Below are 17743 nucleotides of genomic sequence, written 5' to 3'. Positions count from 1 at the left end.
GGCTGAAGTGCAGTGGACTGACATTTCCAAGAGTCGGTGTGTGGGTCTCCTTCCACGTGCCTCACCCACGTGGTCAACAGTCTGGAATGTCCTTTCTCATAGGATATATTTAGGGGCCCACAAATATGTTTTCATTTATTTTAGAAGCAGAAGGGAAAATGGATATAATAGTAATGAATATGTAACCATGCATCCATCCTGGATTGCATTCATTCATCTTTATATCAAAGTAGGCATAAAATATAAATTTAATATCTTGATTCACACCAGTCAAAAGTGCCTGGGGCTCACCCTGGCCAGTGCAGCCCAGATGGTTGGAGTATCATCCCATCACCGAGGGGCTGTGGGTTTGATCCCCAGTCGGGGCACATACCTGGGTTGTAGGTCCAATTTCCAGTCCAGGTACAGACCATCACCAGTCCGAGCACCCATGAGAGGCAACTGGTCCATGTTTCTCTCTTGCCCTGCCTGTCTCCCTTCCTCTCTAAATGTCCTCGGGTGAGGATAAAAATAAAGTGCCCAGCGCTCATGAAAATCATACAGGACAGAAGCAGCTCCTGAGGTTCAATGGGAGCCTTTGAACTTCCCAGCAGATTCGAACTGCTGAAAGAAAACAGTGTTTGGGCTGCAGAGTCACGTCTTTGAGCCCTGGAGGAGCTTGGGAAGGACCAGTCGTCTCTCCCCTCCGCCTCCACCAGGGGCAGGGAGAGACCCTTAGAGAAGGGGGAGTCCCCTGGGCGCTACCCCAGGCAGGGGGGTCAGAGGCCAAACCGCCTGAGATGAGAAGTGAAGGTTCAATCAAGATTACAATGAATGATAGAAAAATAAAGTTTCAGTCCCGGAACCCCTGAGCTTGTGCGCTGCACCCCTTGCCCGTCGGCCAGGGCTCCGCTTCACACCCCAAACGACATTTAAAAGTGCTGGGGGTCGCGGGTGAAATGAGTGAAGGTGGTCCAAAGTTACAAGTTTCCAGTTACAAGATAAGAGGGTCCTGGGGGTATGATGCACAGCACACCAGAGTGGAAAGAGTGAAAAAGACGGTACTGTGTATTTGAAAGTTGCTAAAAGAGTGGATATCAAAAGTTCTCATCACAAGGAAAAAGGTTTAACTACATGAGGTCACAGACGTTAACTAAACTGGTTGTGGGGGTCATTTCCCAATGTACGCACACACCAAACCATTATATTGTACACCGAAACTAACACACTGTCATGTATAAATTATATCTCAACAACACTGGAAATAAATAAGAATACACCCATATCAGTTTCCTCAAAATATTTAAAATAGAATTATCAATCCCACTTCTGAGCATATATGCAAAAGAACTGAAAACAGAGTCTTGATGAGATATTTGCACACTCATGTCCACAGTTGCCAAGAGGCAGGATGTGTGAAGAAAGTGTGAAACCCACACACAGTGGAATACTGCTCGGCTCTAACACAGGAGGAAGCCTTGGTCCTCGCCGCAGCGTGGCCTGAACGTGAGGACATGGCCTGTCCCAAGTGAAACGGCTCAGGCACCACAAACAAGTGCTGCCCGATTGCCGTCCGTGTGGCACCAGCACCGAGGGCAGCAAAACTCACAGAGCAGTGGTTGCCTGGCCGGGAGGTTCCCCGAGGGAGGGGGATGGAGTGTTGCTATTCCCTGAGTCCAGGGCTTCAGCTCCGCAGAAGGAAGAAGTTCCGGAGGTTGGCTGCACAGCAGTGCGCATGTGGGCGGCGCCACTAACTGTACACTCAAAAATGGTGAAGATGGCAAATTTTATGCTATGTGTTTTACCATGAAATTGCAAATATATCCCAACTCTATATGTGATTTTTATATGTAAAAATATTTGAAAAGATTTTTATAACTTCGCTTTTGAAGCTAAGTTATGCAAGTTGGATACAAGTCACTGGCCTGATTTACTGCTGGCCTTGGTTTCTCCACGGATGTCGTGCACTCCTGGGAACTTGGGTCTCTTGCCCCGTGACCAGCAGATTGTTTTCCTGCGGTGACGCGCTTTGACACTAAATCTAGCAGTGAGTGCAGCTGATGTGGTGTCACATTTGGAAGATATTTAAGTAAACGTTTACTATTTTTAAACGTTTTATGGTTTTAATATTTTGGAACTAATGCCTCACACTTCCCCAGGATTTTGATGAGCTGGAAGCTCCAGGCCCTCGGGGGCCTCCGGGGGAGCCGGGCCCCACCCGGAGGAAAGGCCTTCTCCCACCATCCTCCCGGCCTCCCCGTCAGAATGCGAATGCGGCAGCCAGCGCCTGCCCTGCCAGTGCCAGCCACGCCTCCACAGCAGCCCCCACACGAGGTCAGAGGGGCCAAGCGATGGACCTGTGGGTGCCAGGCACTGGAGTTGGCGCCTAACCGGATGCCGCACGGAGCTCCTGAGGGCTCCCGGCTGAGTGGCGGCGGTGTGCCAAGGAGTCTGGTCTGGTCAATTGTGCGAAGCCTGGAGGGGCAGTTGAGAGGCACTCACAGGCCAGACGGGCCTCCTCGGTGGGCTCCCCCTGCCCTGCCTGTCTCGACTCCCCTACCTGCTCCCTTCTAGCAGAGAGGATTAAATACAATTTTCAACAATAAAACTGACGCAGTGAAGAGTGTAAGCCATTGAGCCGAAGCACTGAGGGTTGTTTTTTTTTTAAGATTTTATTTATTTTTAGAGAGTAGGGAAGGGAGGGAGAAAGAGGTAGAGAAACATCGATTGGTTGCCTCTTGCATGCCTCCAGCTGGGGACTGGCCATGACTGGGAATCACACTGGCAATCTTAGATTCCCACGGCCAGCCAGGTGCTCAGTCCACTGGGCCACCCCAGGCAGGGCCCAAAGCAATGAGTTTAATTTAAATCGTGGCTCCTCTAATACAACAGAACCTGCTGTGTGACTGCAAGCAACTCACTCAGTCTCTCTGGGCCTCATTTGCTTGATATGCAAAGTGGGGCAACGGTGGCTGCCCCCCACAGAGCCGCTGTGAAGAGAGCATGCTGATGCCACCAGCGCTGGGGAGGCACGTTCACAGGCCGAGCCGCTCCTGGCTCCTGGGAGAGAAGGATGTGTGTGTGCCAGACAGGGGACTTGGCCTGCGGCCAGTGCAGCTGCAGCCGGAACATAAACCTGTCCGGCTTCTGGCGCCACGGCCTCCCGCTCCAGACAGAACCCTGGCTGGGGTGACAGGAACCAGGAGCCTCTGGGTGAAAGTTGGAGCCACGGGGTGCGGTGCGGGGGAAGGAGGTGGAGGCGCGTGCTGGTCCTCAGCCCGACTCCTCTCAGACAGCTCTCGTGCGCCCTGCATACCCAGCAGCCGCCACCCCTCTCTGGCTCCACAGCTCCAGGCGCCCTGCGGGTACTCAGGGCCCCGGCCTCTGGGGGCCCCCTAGCCCTCAGCAGTTCCTGGGGTCCCCCTGCCCTAGCTGCCTCTAGCAGGGCCCACACAGTCCCTCCTAGGGTCTCTCTGCTTCTGCTCTGCCCTCCCCACAGAGTCTCCTCCTCACCCCATCTCTCTGGCTGGCGCCTGAGCGAGGGGCAGCTCCACGGTGTGAGCGGTGTGAGCGGCGCGGTGGTCCAGGCGTGCCAAGGCAGCAGGCGGCTCCTCACACTCCCAGCCCCTCGGGGGAGGGGGACCTCTATCTCTTCCCTGTGTGGCCACCGTGGCCTCCAGTGGGTGCCCATGGATGCTTGCTGAGTAAACCCAGACTGCGTTTCTTCCAGTCCAACACACAGAAACAGCTTGTTGCATTTTCACGCGTGCCTACGCCTGAGTAACCATCACCTAGATGGGGATCCAGGTGGTCCCCAGCCCCCATCAGGCTTCCTCGTGCCCCGGCCGGTCGGCGCACTGCCACCATCGGGGGTAACCCCTCTCTTGGAGGGACACCGTGCGTTAGCCTGGCCTACTTTTGATCTCGGTGCGGCTGGAACGGTGCGGTACAGAGGCACAGCTCAGGAACATGGGGGCTCAGGTCCCCGAGACTGCAGAAGAAAAGCGAGTATCATTGGAAAGCGTGTCGCACAGACTTTTCGGTTTCCCTGTGCATATCAAAGGTATGTTCACACTATATTGTAGTCTGTTAAGTGTGCAATAGCATTATGTCTAAGAAAACAATGTACATACTTTAATATAAAAATAATTTATTGCCAAAAAAGGCCAACTGTCACCTGAGCCTGTTGGGAAAATAGCGCCGATGGGCTTGCCCGGGGCAGCGTTGCCACAAACCTTCAGGCTGCAAAAAGCACAAAGATCTGCGAGGGGCAACAGAGCGAGTTATCCTGTGCATCCCTCTGAGCCAGGCTCCTCCTCCTCGGCTGGACGACGGCCAGGGCGGACCCACACGGCCGCACGTGCCCACGGTCCGCTCTTCACTGCTGAGCGTATCCCATGGCGTGGGTGCAGTTCTCCCCACGGCTTGCATCTCCCTCACTGGTGGGTGGACCTCTGTGTTGCGTCCGGCGTGGGGCTGTCAGGGAGAAGGCTGCTACGAGCGTCCTTGCGTGAGCACGCCGTCCCACAGACAGGAGGGCTCGGATCTCTCAGGGAAACGTGTGAGCCCTCGGGTGGACGTGAGAACGCCGGGTCCTGAGCAGGCCGGCTCTTACCGCCCTTCCCCAGCATTCCACACTGCTCCCTCCTTCTCACCGATGGACCCACCAGGTCTCCCCTCACTTCCCTCCAGCAGCCCAGGAGTGGAAACTGGAGATTCTCAGCCTTTGGCTGAAGAGGGCGGCTGTCCTGACCTCACCCCTACCCTTCTGTGGGCCCAGGCCCCCCCCTCACACGGAAGGGCCCACTGGGTTGGTCAACAAGGAGGGAGTCCTTTTCTCTAAGAAGACACAGAACTTTCTTTCTGGAGGCTGAGGTCTCCCCTCATGGCACTTCAGGACTGTCTGCTCGGGTATGTCCCTCTGTCTTAGCCACCTTCCCCTCGTAGGACAGGGACGGTGGCCAAGCTTCCCTGCCCCTGGGGCTCAGCTGGAAGCCCAGGGAGGACAACAGGTGGCCGGGGACTCACAGAAAGGCGGGGTGGGAGAGAACAGCCACAGATGCATGCCCCCACCTCGGGGACCGAGCCAGGAGATGTAGGCTCGGGGTCCCGTCTCTGAGTGAGGGGTGCCTGGGGATGCTCCTCAAATGCCCAGGAAGCAGTTTTTAACTTCCTAGGACCTCAGCCCGAGCCTGCTGTCCCTTTAGGGTCTAGGTGGGATCCCAAACCTGTCATTCCCTTCACCCTGGCCCACTGCGCTTAGACTCATGCAGGCCAGCTGGGGACATCTAAGGCCACATCAGCCACACCCTCCCCAGGCAGCCAGGCTGGAGCAGGCCCACTGTGGAAAGAGAAGGGGGCCCCTGCCCTGTCAAGGCAGGGCAGGCCTCCACTTGACGTCTCTGACAGCCTCAGAAACTGTTCTGGGGCTGGTGGCTGGGCCCCAGGGGGCCCGGCTGTGGCCCGGGGCCATGGGCCGTCGGGCTCCGGGGCCACAGGCGCTGTCGCCCACCCCGCCCTTGGCCCTCAGCCCAGACCCAGGTTCCTCTCTTCCCAGAAGTTCAACCCCCTGAATAGAATTACGTGCGTTGCCCTCATGAACCTTCGGAAACTTCCAGAAAGGAGTGGAAATGCCCTGCCTCATCCTCCCACTGAGGAAGCTGGGAGCGTGAGTGGGGGCAGTGAGGGAGCCCCTCCCCCCAGAGCTGCTGCCTAGGTCAGGAGCAGGGGTGGGCGAACTGCTTCCCCATGCTGCCCCCCTCCAGCCAAGCTCTGGGACCCCCCCAACTTGCCTCCCCAAGCTGAGCTCCCATCCCGTGTGTTCTGTGCTAGTGGCACTTCTGACCCTGTTTTTTCATCTGAAAAATGAGACTCATTGTGGGATCGCCCCAAGGATTGGGGCTTCACATATGCAGGTACTCAGTCCAGTTCCTGGAGTTCAGTAAGCGCTGTGTAGGGGCCAGCCCCTCCTCTGAGTCACCACGTCCTTTTGCGTGTGGCCTTCTCTGGGCTGGAGTGACCGGGGGTGGCTGACAAGGGGGGTCTGAGCCCCCCTCTCCATTTCTGCTGCTCCCCGCCTGTCTCTGTCAGCTCCTCCCCCCACCAGGAGGAAAGGGCAGCTGGCTTTGGGGGCAGACAGGAAACATTCCGGGGTCCTTGGGATTCACAGGGGACTGATAGCTTGCAGTGGAAGAGGTCACAGGTGGCCACGAGGAGAAGGTGACGTGTGAGCTGGGCGTGAAGGACCAAGAGGACCTGGGCTCCAGGCGAGGGATGGAAGGCGGGGACGGCGACGGCAGGGCAAGAGCATCACATGCGAGCCCTCAGGCCACCACCCCAGTGGCAAGGGCCCGACTCTGGGCGGCTCACACTGCCCGGCAAGCAGGGATTCCGGCCCCTGCAACACCAGGTCCCCAGCACTCTGCAAGTCCCCAGAGGGACTCCAAGAGTACCCTGCATCTTGGCCTGGAACGTCTTCCCAGGGAGGTGCCTCCCAGCAGGCTCAGTGAGTGAGTGAGTGAGTCCCTTGCGTCTTGGTGCCCTGAGGGAGAAATATCCCCCAGACAGCTTAGGCTGATGAGGTCAGGCCCAGAAGCAGTACCCCAGACCCCTGAATCCAGGACCAGCTGGTTCCTCTCTCTCCTCGGCCTCAGGGGCCCTCCTGCCCACCTGGCTTCCGGCCCCGCTGGAATCCACAGACCCCTCTGAATGAGCCAGCATTGCTAGGAGAGCCCCGGGTCCCGTTCCAAACGGGGGCTGCAAGCACACATCGGTGGGGAGTGGAGCTGCCTAATTTCCTACGATAGTCCACTTGGGCCAGCTGGGCACGCGCTGCAGGGGACAGCTGGGTGTCTGGAGAAGGGTCCTGGGCACGGAGACAGCACGTCAGGACCAGAGGCTGCAAAGGGTGGGGTGGGGCCAGCAGGGGAGGGGGCCTGGGTGGGCCCCTCTGTATCTACCAGTGTGGCTGGTCCCGGCGCTGACATGCGTTCTCTTCTCCCTTCGTCTTTCTGCTCTGTTTTTGCCCCTGTCCCTGCTGAGCACAAACCCGGAGCCAGCTTCCTGGTTCTATCCTGTGTGTATCGGGAAACGGCCGTGCCCCTCTCCGGGCCAGCTCAGATGGCTTCCCCTCAGGAAGCGAGTTCTCATGGCTCCTCCAAGTTAAAAATAGAGAGGAGACAGAGAGAAACGGGCACAGAAACATAAGAGAAGGGGACACAGGGAGACAGACAGACGGAAAGGAAGAGACGGGGACAGAAAGAGGCAGCGAGGGATTCAGTAGGTCCCCTCCCCCCATTCATCTGTCCATTTTTCAGGCCGATATCAGGTGACATGTGGCCTACTGGACAGACTCAAGGCCATTGCCACTGAGTTTGTTTGCCCCAGGCATGTGCCCGGAGAGCTGGAGAGCTGAGGGGTTGGCGCAGCGACACCGTGTAGCCAGTGTTACCCCGCCAGCTTGCGCTGCAGGCCCCCAAGAGCCCAGAGAAGCAGGCCCAGGCATGGCAGGGGTCCCCATGGGAATTTGGGGGTGAGACAGCCCCACCCATAGCATGTGGGCTCTCCCCCAGCCCCTGAGGTTGGGCTCTGGGCTCAGCACAGGACAGGTCCCAAGAAAGTGGCTTCAGTTTCTGTGGACAGGCTGGGTCTATCACATGTCCCCGGTGGGGACAAGTGGGTCAGAGAGACAGGCTCATGGGGGTCTTCTCCAGCATCTGGTCTGGGGGCTGGAAGACCACCACACCAGGAGGTGTGGGGCTGGGGGCAGCTCTAGGCTGGGCTGTGGGGGTGGCATGGTGGTCTGAGGGGACTCTGGGACGCCCAGTCAGAGGCAGCCAGGACCGCTGTCTTCCAGCACTCTGGAGTCAGCTCCTGCAGAGCCCCCTCCCTGGCCTCAGGCTGCCCTCTGTCTGGGACAGGACTGTGTGGTCATCTGTCTACCTGTGTCCAGTCGGGAGACCACAAAGGGGGGAAGGGTCCAGTTCCACAGGATCGGCACAAAGCCCGTCCGTGTTCCTCGGTGATGTTGCAGTACAGTAAGACACGTGTCACTCTCCCTTATCACGGTCTCAGTTACCCGCGGTCAACTGTGGTCCAAAAATATTAAATGGAGAATTCCAGAAATAAGCAATTCATATGTTTTAAATTGTGCATGGTTCTCAGTAGCATTATTGAGTCCCACTCCGTCCTGCTTGGGACTTGAGTCACCCCCTTCGTCCAACGAATCTGCACTGAGCATGCTCCTTACTCGCTGTCACGTGGCAGCCAGCTCATTTACCAGATCAGCTGCTCTATTTCATCGTTGGTCATTGCTATTCTTCGCTCTGCCTGATTTGTAAGTTTGACTTTGTCGTGAGTATTACGTACAGGAAAGAGCACAGTGTACGCAGGGTTTGGTGGTGTCTGAGCTTTCAGGCATCCAGTGGGAGTGTTGGAGGTGTCCCCTGTGGACATGGGGGGCTCCTGGTGCATTTGGTCTTTGTCCCTGGTTCCTGGCACAGAGCTCCTAAACCCCTCGGGATTCTGAGTGGTGGGGGTGGGAGGAGCACCTTTTGCTGTTCACAATGAGCCCTTTCCAACCGACCAGAGTGAGGTGAGCTTAATGAGATGAGCTCCTGGATGGCTTCAGGATGCAGGCTGGTCATGAGAACTTTCAGCCCAACTCCCTACCCCAATAATCCCCAGGGAGGAGAGGGCTAGGGAATGAGCTCCATTACCAAAAGCCCGTGATTTAATCAGTCGTGCCTGGTGGTGGAGCCTCCATAAAAACCCCAGACGGTGGAGTTCAGAGAGCTTCCAGGTTGGCGAAGACACAGAGGTGCTGGGAGAGTGGCGCACCCAGAGAGGGCACGGAAGCTCTCTGCTCCACGCCCTCAAACCCAGCCCTGTGCATCTCCTATTTTGCTGTTCCTGAGCTGTATCCTTTGCTGCAAACCAGTAATACTCGGTAAACCGTTTTCCTGGGTTCTGCAGGCCATTTTAGCCAATTGCCTAGCTTCAGGAAGTGGTTATGGGAATCCTTGATTTCTAACCAGGACGGACGGAAGTGTGTGGGTGCCCTAGGCATGTACTACTGTAACTGGTGCCGGAAGAAGGGGCAGTCTTGTGGGCCCCAGCCCTTTCATTGCAGCGTCTGCATTAACTCCGGGTGGTCAGTGTCAGAACCGAGTTACACTGTGGGACACTCAGGTGGCGCCTGGAGAGTCGGAGAATTGGTTGGTGTGAGGAAACCAACACATTTGGGGTCAGCAGTGCTGTGGGTGCAAAACAGATTGTAATGCCCATCAAGTTCATTCTTGGCCCTTCTCTGGCCTGCTGTGGACCCAGTAAGCTGGGACATGGACCACGGACCACACTATCCAGACCCCTCTGCCCTCTTACTTCTGGCCAGGTGTCATTAGTGGAGGCACCAATATGAGATCAGAAGGCTGGAGGAGAGAGGCAGGGGTATTTACTCACTGGCTGCCCCCAGTGGTGGCACCCCTCTACCTACAGCCCCTGGCTCTGACAGGCGGACCCTCCCATGGCTCCTATTCCCTGGCTCCGGACACAGCTCTCTCCCCCATCGCATCAGCCCTTCAGGTGCTGGAGTGCTTACGGCCCCCTCGGTGCCCCAGGTCACCCTCTCCTGTCGGTTCCCCGAGCACTGCCCACACCTTTGTAAACTCTCTCGATTGCCTGCTAGAGGCAGGCATGCCATCTGTTTCCTGTGGGCCCGGCCAGCCCACACACGCCCACGCCTTGCGGAGTGCGAGGCCTCAGGGTCACCTAGTTCAACCTTCTCTTTTTATATAAGGGGACACTGGGGTCCAAAGAGGGTGAGTGACCTGTCCAGGGTCACCCAGCCCTGGGGACAGAGCTCATGGCTGCTCTGTAAAGGCTGTGGGAAGACCAAGACAAGTTGGGAGTCAGCCTCCTCCCCTCCCTGCCTCTCCTCACCTGGCTCCCCCAGGGTCAGGTTAGCGCTTCCTGCACAGCAGGAGCGGGATGTGCCCACGGGCTAATAAACCAATTAGGGCCGTGGGCACATCCCAGAGATGGGGACCTGGGAAGCCAGCCAGCGCCCTCCTTCCCTGACCCTGTGCCCCAGCGGGTAGGGCCCGCCACCTGGTATGGGGTGTCTCCTGGTCTCCCTCCACATCCCACCCAACCCTCTAGCTGCCCCCAACCTGCCCACCCAGTGCTCCCCAGGTGCTTCCAGGCCTTTGCACATGCTGCTGCTCTCCCCTGGGCACACTTCCCGTGTCTACCTGGCACAGGGCTGCCCCTTCTCCAAGGCCACACTTGTTTAAGAAACCTCCTCTAGGCCTCAACGCCCATGTTCCCTCCATCCTTGTGTGTGGTAATAACCCTCTCCTCCCTCACAGTGGCGGGCAACTTGAGGGCAGAACCTTGCCCGAGTCACCTCCGGCCCTTTGAGGCCCACACAGAGTGGAGCTGATGATGAAAGTGCTGGGTGCCTGGGAGAGGTTCAGGGCTGGCGTCTGCTCTGGGCTGAGCCCGGACTTCCTTAGGAGCTGAGTTTCACATGCAGTTCCTGCCACCCCCGCCCCTCCATGGCCCAGAGTAAGCCCAGGGGCGGGCGAAGCTTAGAAGCTACCCGTCTCGTGCAGGAACTGGAGAAAGGGGAGATGAACAGCTCACAGTCCTCCAGCCAGGAGGCGGGGTCAGCTGGAGAGAGGGACCCCAGGAGGGTGCTGGGGTAAGGGAGCAGCGAGCGTCAGACATGCAGGGCAGGGTCGGCCCCTTGGCCTCAGCCCAGTGGGCAGTGTGATCATCCTTATTTTACAGGTAGGGACACTGAGGCCCAAAGAGAGGCCTGATCTGCTCCTGATGGCTTAGCTGGCCTGGGCTCCCGGGGCCTCAACCCTGGCGCTACATCCTCCTGCCGACCACCCCCACCCCCAGAGGATCTGGGGGCAGCAGGTGGGGAGGCTGCCAGCTCTACAACGGCACAGATGTACAGGGGGGTGTTGGCACGTTTATTTCTGATATTCATTCCTGAGCTCCAGAAGCTGTAGGACGTGCTCCCAGCCCAAGCTCCAGGGAGGGGGTTGAGGAGCAGATGGGAGCCCCGCAGCCACTCAGGAGCCCCGCACAGCTGGAGGAGGGCTGAACAGGTGGTGGGGTTTGTATCTTCTCATGCACACCGACTCCCCTCGTTCCGAAATGGAGGTGCTTCCACAAGTGTCATAGCTCGGGTGGGGAACAAGGAGGAGAGGGGAGAGAGTGATGAACACAGGGCTTGCAGGCCCCTGGCTATGCCTGCAGCTCAGAGCCCCAGGCGCCGGAGCCCTGCAGACACTGAGGCTCCGCTGGCCAGGCTGGACTCACCAAAGGGAACCCGACATTTCCTCTAAGCTGCATGAAGCCCGCTCTCTCCTCCCTGGACTTGGCCATCACCTAGCCCCCACACCCCCTCTTCCACTGCCCATACGCCAGGATGCCTGTCTCCCCTAATCAAAACCCACCAGCAGCTGCCTCTGGCCTTCAGGACGCAGCCCTTTCCCCAGCTGGGAACCAGCACCAGGCCTTGCCTGGCTGCCGGCAACCCTTCGGCCCCAGCACCGCCTCCCTCCCTCCACTCCAAACCCTATCCAGGGATAGGTTTCCCTTTTCCTTTAGGTGGCTTTGTAGGCATGCCCGCTCCACCAGGCCCTGGTGTCTGAGCCCTGGATGAAAGGCTTGAGGCAAAGCTTAGTGCTTGACCTGAAAGCAATTCGTCTCCACCTGGGTGACTCCCAGCCGGAAGTTCTGCTGCCCACCCCACCAACAATTCCCATAGTTGTCACCAGGGAGCAGTGGGGCCCACTCAGCAGTTGTGGACCCTGAGGCAGGTAGAAGGGAGAGGGACAAGTGAGGGAGAGGTTAGAGGTTCTGGAACCTTGGGGGTTCCTTGCTCAATAATGGATACCCATGTCTGGCCTTCAGGGAAAGCCACTCCAGCATGGCCAGCACGGGGGAGGGGAGCTGGGCTGGGGGCTCAGGCCAGGGCCTTCTGAGGAACACGTGAGGGAGGGAGAAGGGGATAAAGGTGATCCAGGTCGGGGACTGTCCCCTGCCAGGGGCCCAGGAGGCCTCGGCCCTGTCCACTTACCAGGTGTAGATGAGCAGGGCAAGGAGGGCGGCGAGGAGCACAGTCAGCAGGACGGACAGGATGGCAATGATGACCACCGCACCTGCGCTCTGGGGCCCTGAGGTGGCCTGGAGCGCCTCAGCTGAGGGGCGTGAGGAGACCCCCAGGCAGGCAGGCAGGCAGGCAGGCCGAGCGGGGAGGAGAGAGACAGGATCTGACCTGAGAGGGGGGACCTGGAACAGCCTCCAGATCCACCGCCCACACCCAGGCTGGGGGAGGGGTGCCTGCAGCGGCAAAACAGGAGGCTCTGACCAAAGGGGCTGGCCGCGCCCAGCCCTCGGGACCTCCCCAGGCCCTCCGCCTGAGTGCAGGACCTGCCCGTCAGGCTCCATACCTTGCAGCAGATGGGTGTCATTGGACCACTCTGTCTCAGCCACGGGTCCTTTGTCACTCATCACCAGGAACTTTACTCTGAACAGAAGACCCAGCATTGGGAGTGAGGGTCCCTGGGTCCTGAACCCCTCGGCCCTGGTGCCTATCAGTCTGTCCCCTTGATTCCCAAGGCTCCATGGTTAAAGCGTAGCCTTGGAACTGGCCTAAAGGGGCTCCAATCCCAGCTGTGACATTTCCCAGCTGCGTGGCCTTGGGTGCATCCCTCATTCTCTCTGACCTCGGTGTTCTCACTTGGGAAATGTGTGTGGAGTGGACTAGATCCCCCAGCACCGAACATCAGTGAGGGGAGGTGGCTCAAAGGACCAGTCCCTCCCAGGATGGGGAGAATCTCCCAGATGGGGAGATTCCATCTGTGGGATCCAAATGACCCACGGGGGCAGGGGCTCAAGTCAGGGGTCTTCTGCCCAAGAAAGACAGGGGAACTCACCCAGGCCTCCCCCCACATGCAGGGAGCCCAGGCGCCCAGCTGGGGGCTGCCCGGGCTCAGGCCTGGGCACAGGCAGGAGCAGCAGGGCCTGGCCGAGCTGCTCACCGGTAGGGGCCTGGGCCGGGCAGGGGGGCATTGCAGCCCCTTCTGGTTGGTGAACAGCCGGTGTCATTGCCGACACGGAGGACCCGGAGCTGGCTGACAGGCTGACTACGCGGATAGAGAGCCCGGTTGGCCATCAGTGTGAGGTAGTAGCCCCTCTGGGGGAAGTCGGCAGGGACTGGGGTGTCCTCCACCCTCTGTGGGGCAGTGAAGTTCCGGAAGGCTGAGGGTGGCATCCGGGTCAGACAGTAGGTAATGGTGGCTCTGACAACAGGGGCTGGCCCACCCCAGTCCTCAGGGGCACCCAGAAGTCTCCAGGCCTAGAGTGTGACCTGCTCGTCTGGCCCCGCATGGCATGGGGGCCACATGGGCAGGGCTCCAGCACACCCCACCAGGCCAGACAGCCCCCAGCCACATCCCTGGCAGCACCTCCCTCCCCCTCCCCCCAACCCCGCTGTTCCTCGCACGCCCCCTGCCCTCTCACAGAGGGAAAACGAGGCCTGTCCCTGTGGCACCCACCATTGCTATGGGCCACCACCAGCCAGATGGGGTCCAAGTCGGAGATGCTGAGGTGGCTGAACTGGCCCCGAGGCTGCTCCAGCGTGAAGGTGGACTGGGTGAGGGCCCCCGCCAGAGTGGCACTCGAGAGCTGGGGCACATAGTCGATGTGCTCTGGGGCCGGGGAGAGTCAGAGAGAAGAGGCTCAGCCAGAAAACCCGAGCAGGGCTGGACGTGGTCCTGGGAGCCCGGCCCGAGGGGAGAGGCACAGGCCTGCCCTGGACACCCTCGTCCGAGGGAGCAGTTGGGGCTTATCCTGGGAGCTCTGTTCAGGCTTTATGCAGGAGTGCTCCCCAGCGACTCTGTCCGTGGGTCATGCTCAGATGGCCTGAGCCCAGGCCTGGCCCCTGCCTTCGGAGCCGACTAAGGGTGGGCACTGTGGGAGGTCAGGGGGAGGCCCGCCTGTCCCTGCCTTACCTGGGGTCTCCGCATGATGGGTGGAGTCCAGGGAAGTGGGCAGCCAAAGGCACAGGGGCCCCTTCTCCCAGCTGCAGGCACGGCTCTTCTGGGGGAGGGATCTCAGGCCTCACTGGGGTGAGACCCAGATATGGGAGGGCCTGAGTCCTGCTGGCACCCAGTGGCCTCGAGCTCTGCCTCTCTGGGCCTCAGTTTACCCACCTCTCAAGCCCCTCCAGCTCCACCCACATGGTGCAGATTGCTTTGCTTGATGAGAGAAATGAATGGCTTGGGAGGTGATAGAGGAAGTTCCCCTCCAAGGCCTCAAACCAGGATGTGGGTCACCAAGAGGGGGACAGTGTCCTGGCTCAGAACCTGGACCCCCTCCCCTCCCTATGCAGTGCTCTGCCACGTCCCACCCCACCGCGAGGCAGCTTCCCCTTCTGGAACTCGTCTCCCTCTCGGCCCCTCGCAGCCTCATCTGGGAAGCGGCAGGGAGAGCTGGGAAGGACGACAAGCCCGGGCCCCATGCCCACGCCCGCGCTGCTGCTGCTGCTGCAGGGAGCTCAGAGCCCCTGACTTCGCCCTGGGCCCCGAGAGAGCAGGGCTCCTTCTCTCTCCAGCTCCAAACACCGGAAAGCCGCAGAAACATGAAGTGCGCTGTTACACAAGTCTCCAGAACCCGCTGCCTCGGTCCGTTCAATTCAGTTCAAATTCATTTCCATGTAATTCCACTTAACTCCCAAGATTGAGTACCAGGACACTCCTTTCTCTGAGCGGCCAGTTCTCTCTCCGAGGCCCAGTGCACACTGCATACAGCAAGCACTTAATGTTCGCTGAACGAGGGAAAAGGCACGGAACAGCGGAGATGGGGAGGCTGCATCTCTGAGCCCCCCCAGTTTAAGAGCTGCAGTGAACAACGCCTGCAGTGCCGCACGGGGCTTCCTCTGGGGGCTCTCCTCGTAGACTTCTTTTAACCTCTGCTCAGGGACAGGCAGGAGGGCGTGGAGGGGGGTGCAGGGGCGCCATCTGGCGAGAACTCGGGTGGAGGCTCAGGGTTCACGGAGATGAGAAGCCCTGAGAGAGGCGGCGTTGCTCACTCCCCAGTCTTGGGTGGGAGATAGGTGTCCATCTTTGACCCGTTTGGTGGGCTGTCTCTCCCGACCCACCCAGGACCCACCCCCAGACGTGAAGATTGGGAGCTGGTGGAGGAGAGGCCGGTCCTCCCGAAGCCCGCCCGGGGCTCAGTGGGCACCCTGCCCCCGTCCCTCCCTCACTCACCTAGGCCGGCTCCCAACCGCAGGCAGATCAGCAGCAGCACCGGTGGCATCAGCAGCCCCGGCTGTCCCCTACCAAGCCCCATGGCCAGGCCAAGCCGCTGCTGGTTGTCGGAGGGTCTGTCTGCAGTGTCCGGAGCCCCAGAGCTCCTTAATCTGGGCAGGGCTTGGGGAGGCTCTTCTCGCACCTCCTGCTGCCCCTCCCAAGTGCCCCCTCCTCCCCAACAACTGGTTGGACAGGTTTTGGGGCAGAATGTGCTGGCCCCATGGATTTGGCATTGCCAGGGAGGGGTCTGAAGGGAACAATCAGCACCAAACAAGCCTAGACACCCTCACCCCCCACTCTAGGAGGGCCGGGCCCGGGAGGGGCCACAGGGTGAGGAAGCAGCCGGGCCCAGGCAGCCCCAGGACGGCCCGCCGCACCCTGCGGAACCTTCTCGTGCCAACAGTCCCGACCTGGCAGCCGGGGCTCTGCCCAGCCCTCCTGTGCAGAAGGGGGTCACCCTCATTTCCTAGATGAGGCACACGGAGGGGAAGGGGGCTTGCCCAGTGACCCGCCAGCCAGGGCAGAGCCCGAATTAGAGTGTCACACCCAAAGGCAAGCTTGGGGGGCTCCCCGACATCACCCTCGCTCCCCTCCTCATCCAGGTGACCTGCTCTCTCTCCTTCCCCTATCTGTGGCTACTGCCAGGGCCAGCAGTCCATCCTCACCACGGAAGATGACCGGATGGGGCCCCGGACAGGCGGGCAGAGCACAACCTGACCGCCCCCCCCCACCCAGCTGGATCAGAGCAGCAGCCCGCCGGGGCTCCCTGCCTCACGCAGCAGCCCTTTCAACCGAGGTCTGCACCCAGCCAGAGACACCCTCCCCAAACTCAGTCTCTGTTTGGGGGTGCTTAAAAATTTTTTTAGATCATTACAAATATTCTCTAGTTTTTATAATGATTTATGCTCTCTTTACCTGCCAGCCCACCCACATACACCATTTCTCTTTGCACAAATACCTAAGCTGTGCCAACTGTTTATCACAGTGAACTTCAGAGAAGGAAAATATTCCTGCCGATGTGATGGGATCACCCAGGTGGGTTTTGTGGCCAGTGCTTTAGTCAGATACGCTAGCAGATGGTGTCAGAATTCTCACGATAAAATTACTCTATTTCGTCAGTGATTGGACTCAGCCCCAAGGGAACTGGGGGCCAAACCCAGAGCAAAGGCTCAGGGGAGGCAGATGGGGTGGGGGAGGCCGGTGGGGGGGTGGGGTCCTGACAGTGCAGGGGGTGGGCCTCAGCCAAAAGGCCGCTGGCACCACCTCTTCAGGCATCCTGTCCCCTCTCCGACTTTGCTTAGACAAGTCTTTCCCGGGAGGGCCCTCACTACTTCGCAGTGCCCAGCAAACTTTAGTCCAGGGATTGGCGCTACTAGAAATGTGCCCTGCCGGGCCTTGGCACCGCCCCTGACTGCTCCCGGGGCACCAGGCCGCTGCCTCCATCCTCTAGTCATTGTAAGAGCGCAGTGTTCCAGCGCGCACAGCCCTGTGCGCCCCTGGGCCTCCTCCTGCCGAAAGCTCCCTGAAGGCAGAAACTACCCTCCTTACTCAGGAGGATGGAGGGCGGGGGGCTCCCAGTGTCTGGTACAGGGTCCTCCACAAGCAGCCTTTCCGCAAAAAGGTGGTGGCACTGCTGGGTGTCAGAGGCAGGTCGCCCTGCAATCAGCACTCAGAGGATGCGGAGCTCGGACGGGTGGAACTGTAAGCGGACTTGTGGGCGTCGGAGAGAGAACATCACCAGAGCTTCTCTGCCCAGTTGCAGAAGAAAGGGGGTGTGAATGGGTCTCACTGGGGCCCCACCGGCAAGTCCTGGTCAGTCCCAGTGGTCAGTCCCAGCGGTCAGTCCCAGCCGTGGAGAGTCTTCCTTTATCACCCCAGCGTCTCTCTGCAGAAACGGCCACCCGTAGAGAAAGGTCGAAAGTATACAGTGCCGTGGATACCTGTCTATTAGCCTCCGACAATCGACACTGTGCTGTGTTCGCTCTGCACCCCCTCCCCCCACGCGCACAGGGTCCGGCACAAGTAACTCCCTGTTTTATTACAAAACCACAAGCATGGAATTCTGTAACACAATAACATCACACTCAAACCCACCGTATGACATTTTAGGTGAAATGCCCAAATTAAAACTATAAATTATTACGCCCACATTACCACCTTACCAACCACACTCAAGCAGGCGTTGCTTCTGCCAGACCCTGTGTGTGTGTGTGTGTGTGTGTGTGCGCGCGCACACTCGCTGTGTTACTCTCTGTACATCTCTAGTAGGCAGTTAGGCGTGAGCAGCGGAGGGAACACAGGCCAAGGATGAAAGGTCACCAGGGTGGAAAGCCCCTAGCAACCGCAGGGGGTACCCTGCCCCCAGGGTGACCTTCTCTCCCCTAGCATGTTGCTGGTTATGTGGTTTAGACTTCCCGACCTTCCGTATC

At 59.2% G+C, this 17743-nt stretch overlaps 1 protein-coding gene across 1 annotated transcript; it reads right to left on the bottom strand.

Annotated features, from left to right (window-relative positions):
* Positions 1 to 10940: 10940 nt before the first annotated feature.
* Positions 10941 to 15467, bottom strand: UPK3BL2 (uroplakin 3B like 2). The gene is made up of 6 exons (XM_045819533.1): positions 15273 to 15467; positions 13557 to 13709; positions 13041 to 13260; positions 12450 to 12526; positions 12077 to 12197; positions 10941 to 11175 (listed from the first exon to the last, which is right to left on the bottom strand). The coding sequence occupies exons 1-6, from the start codon at positions 15352 to 15354 to the stop codon at positions 11064 to 11066; spliced, it is 765 nt and encodes a 254-aa protein (XP_045675489.1). The 5' UTR covers positions 15355 to 15467; the 3' UTR covers positions 10941 to 11063.
* Between the last annotated feature and the right edge of the window lie 2276 nt (positions 15468 to 17743).

This window comes from Phyllostomus hastatus, unplaced genomic scaffold (assembly GCF_019186645.2).
Source record: "Phyllostomus hastatus isolate PE091 unplaced genomic scaffold, TTU_PhHast_1.1 phas_scaffold_385, whole genome shotgun sequence".
In the NCBI taxonomy this organism is placed as follows: domain Eukaryota; kingdom Metazoa; phylum Chordata; class Mammalia; order Chiroptera; family Phyllostomidae; genus Phyllostomus; species Phyllostomus hastatus.
The sequence above is the reverse complement of the archived record's forward strand: the minus strand, read 5'-3'. Positions and strand labels throughout refer to the sequence as shown.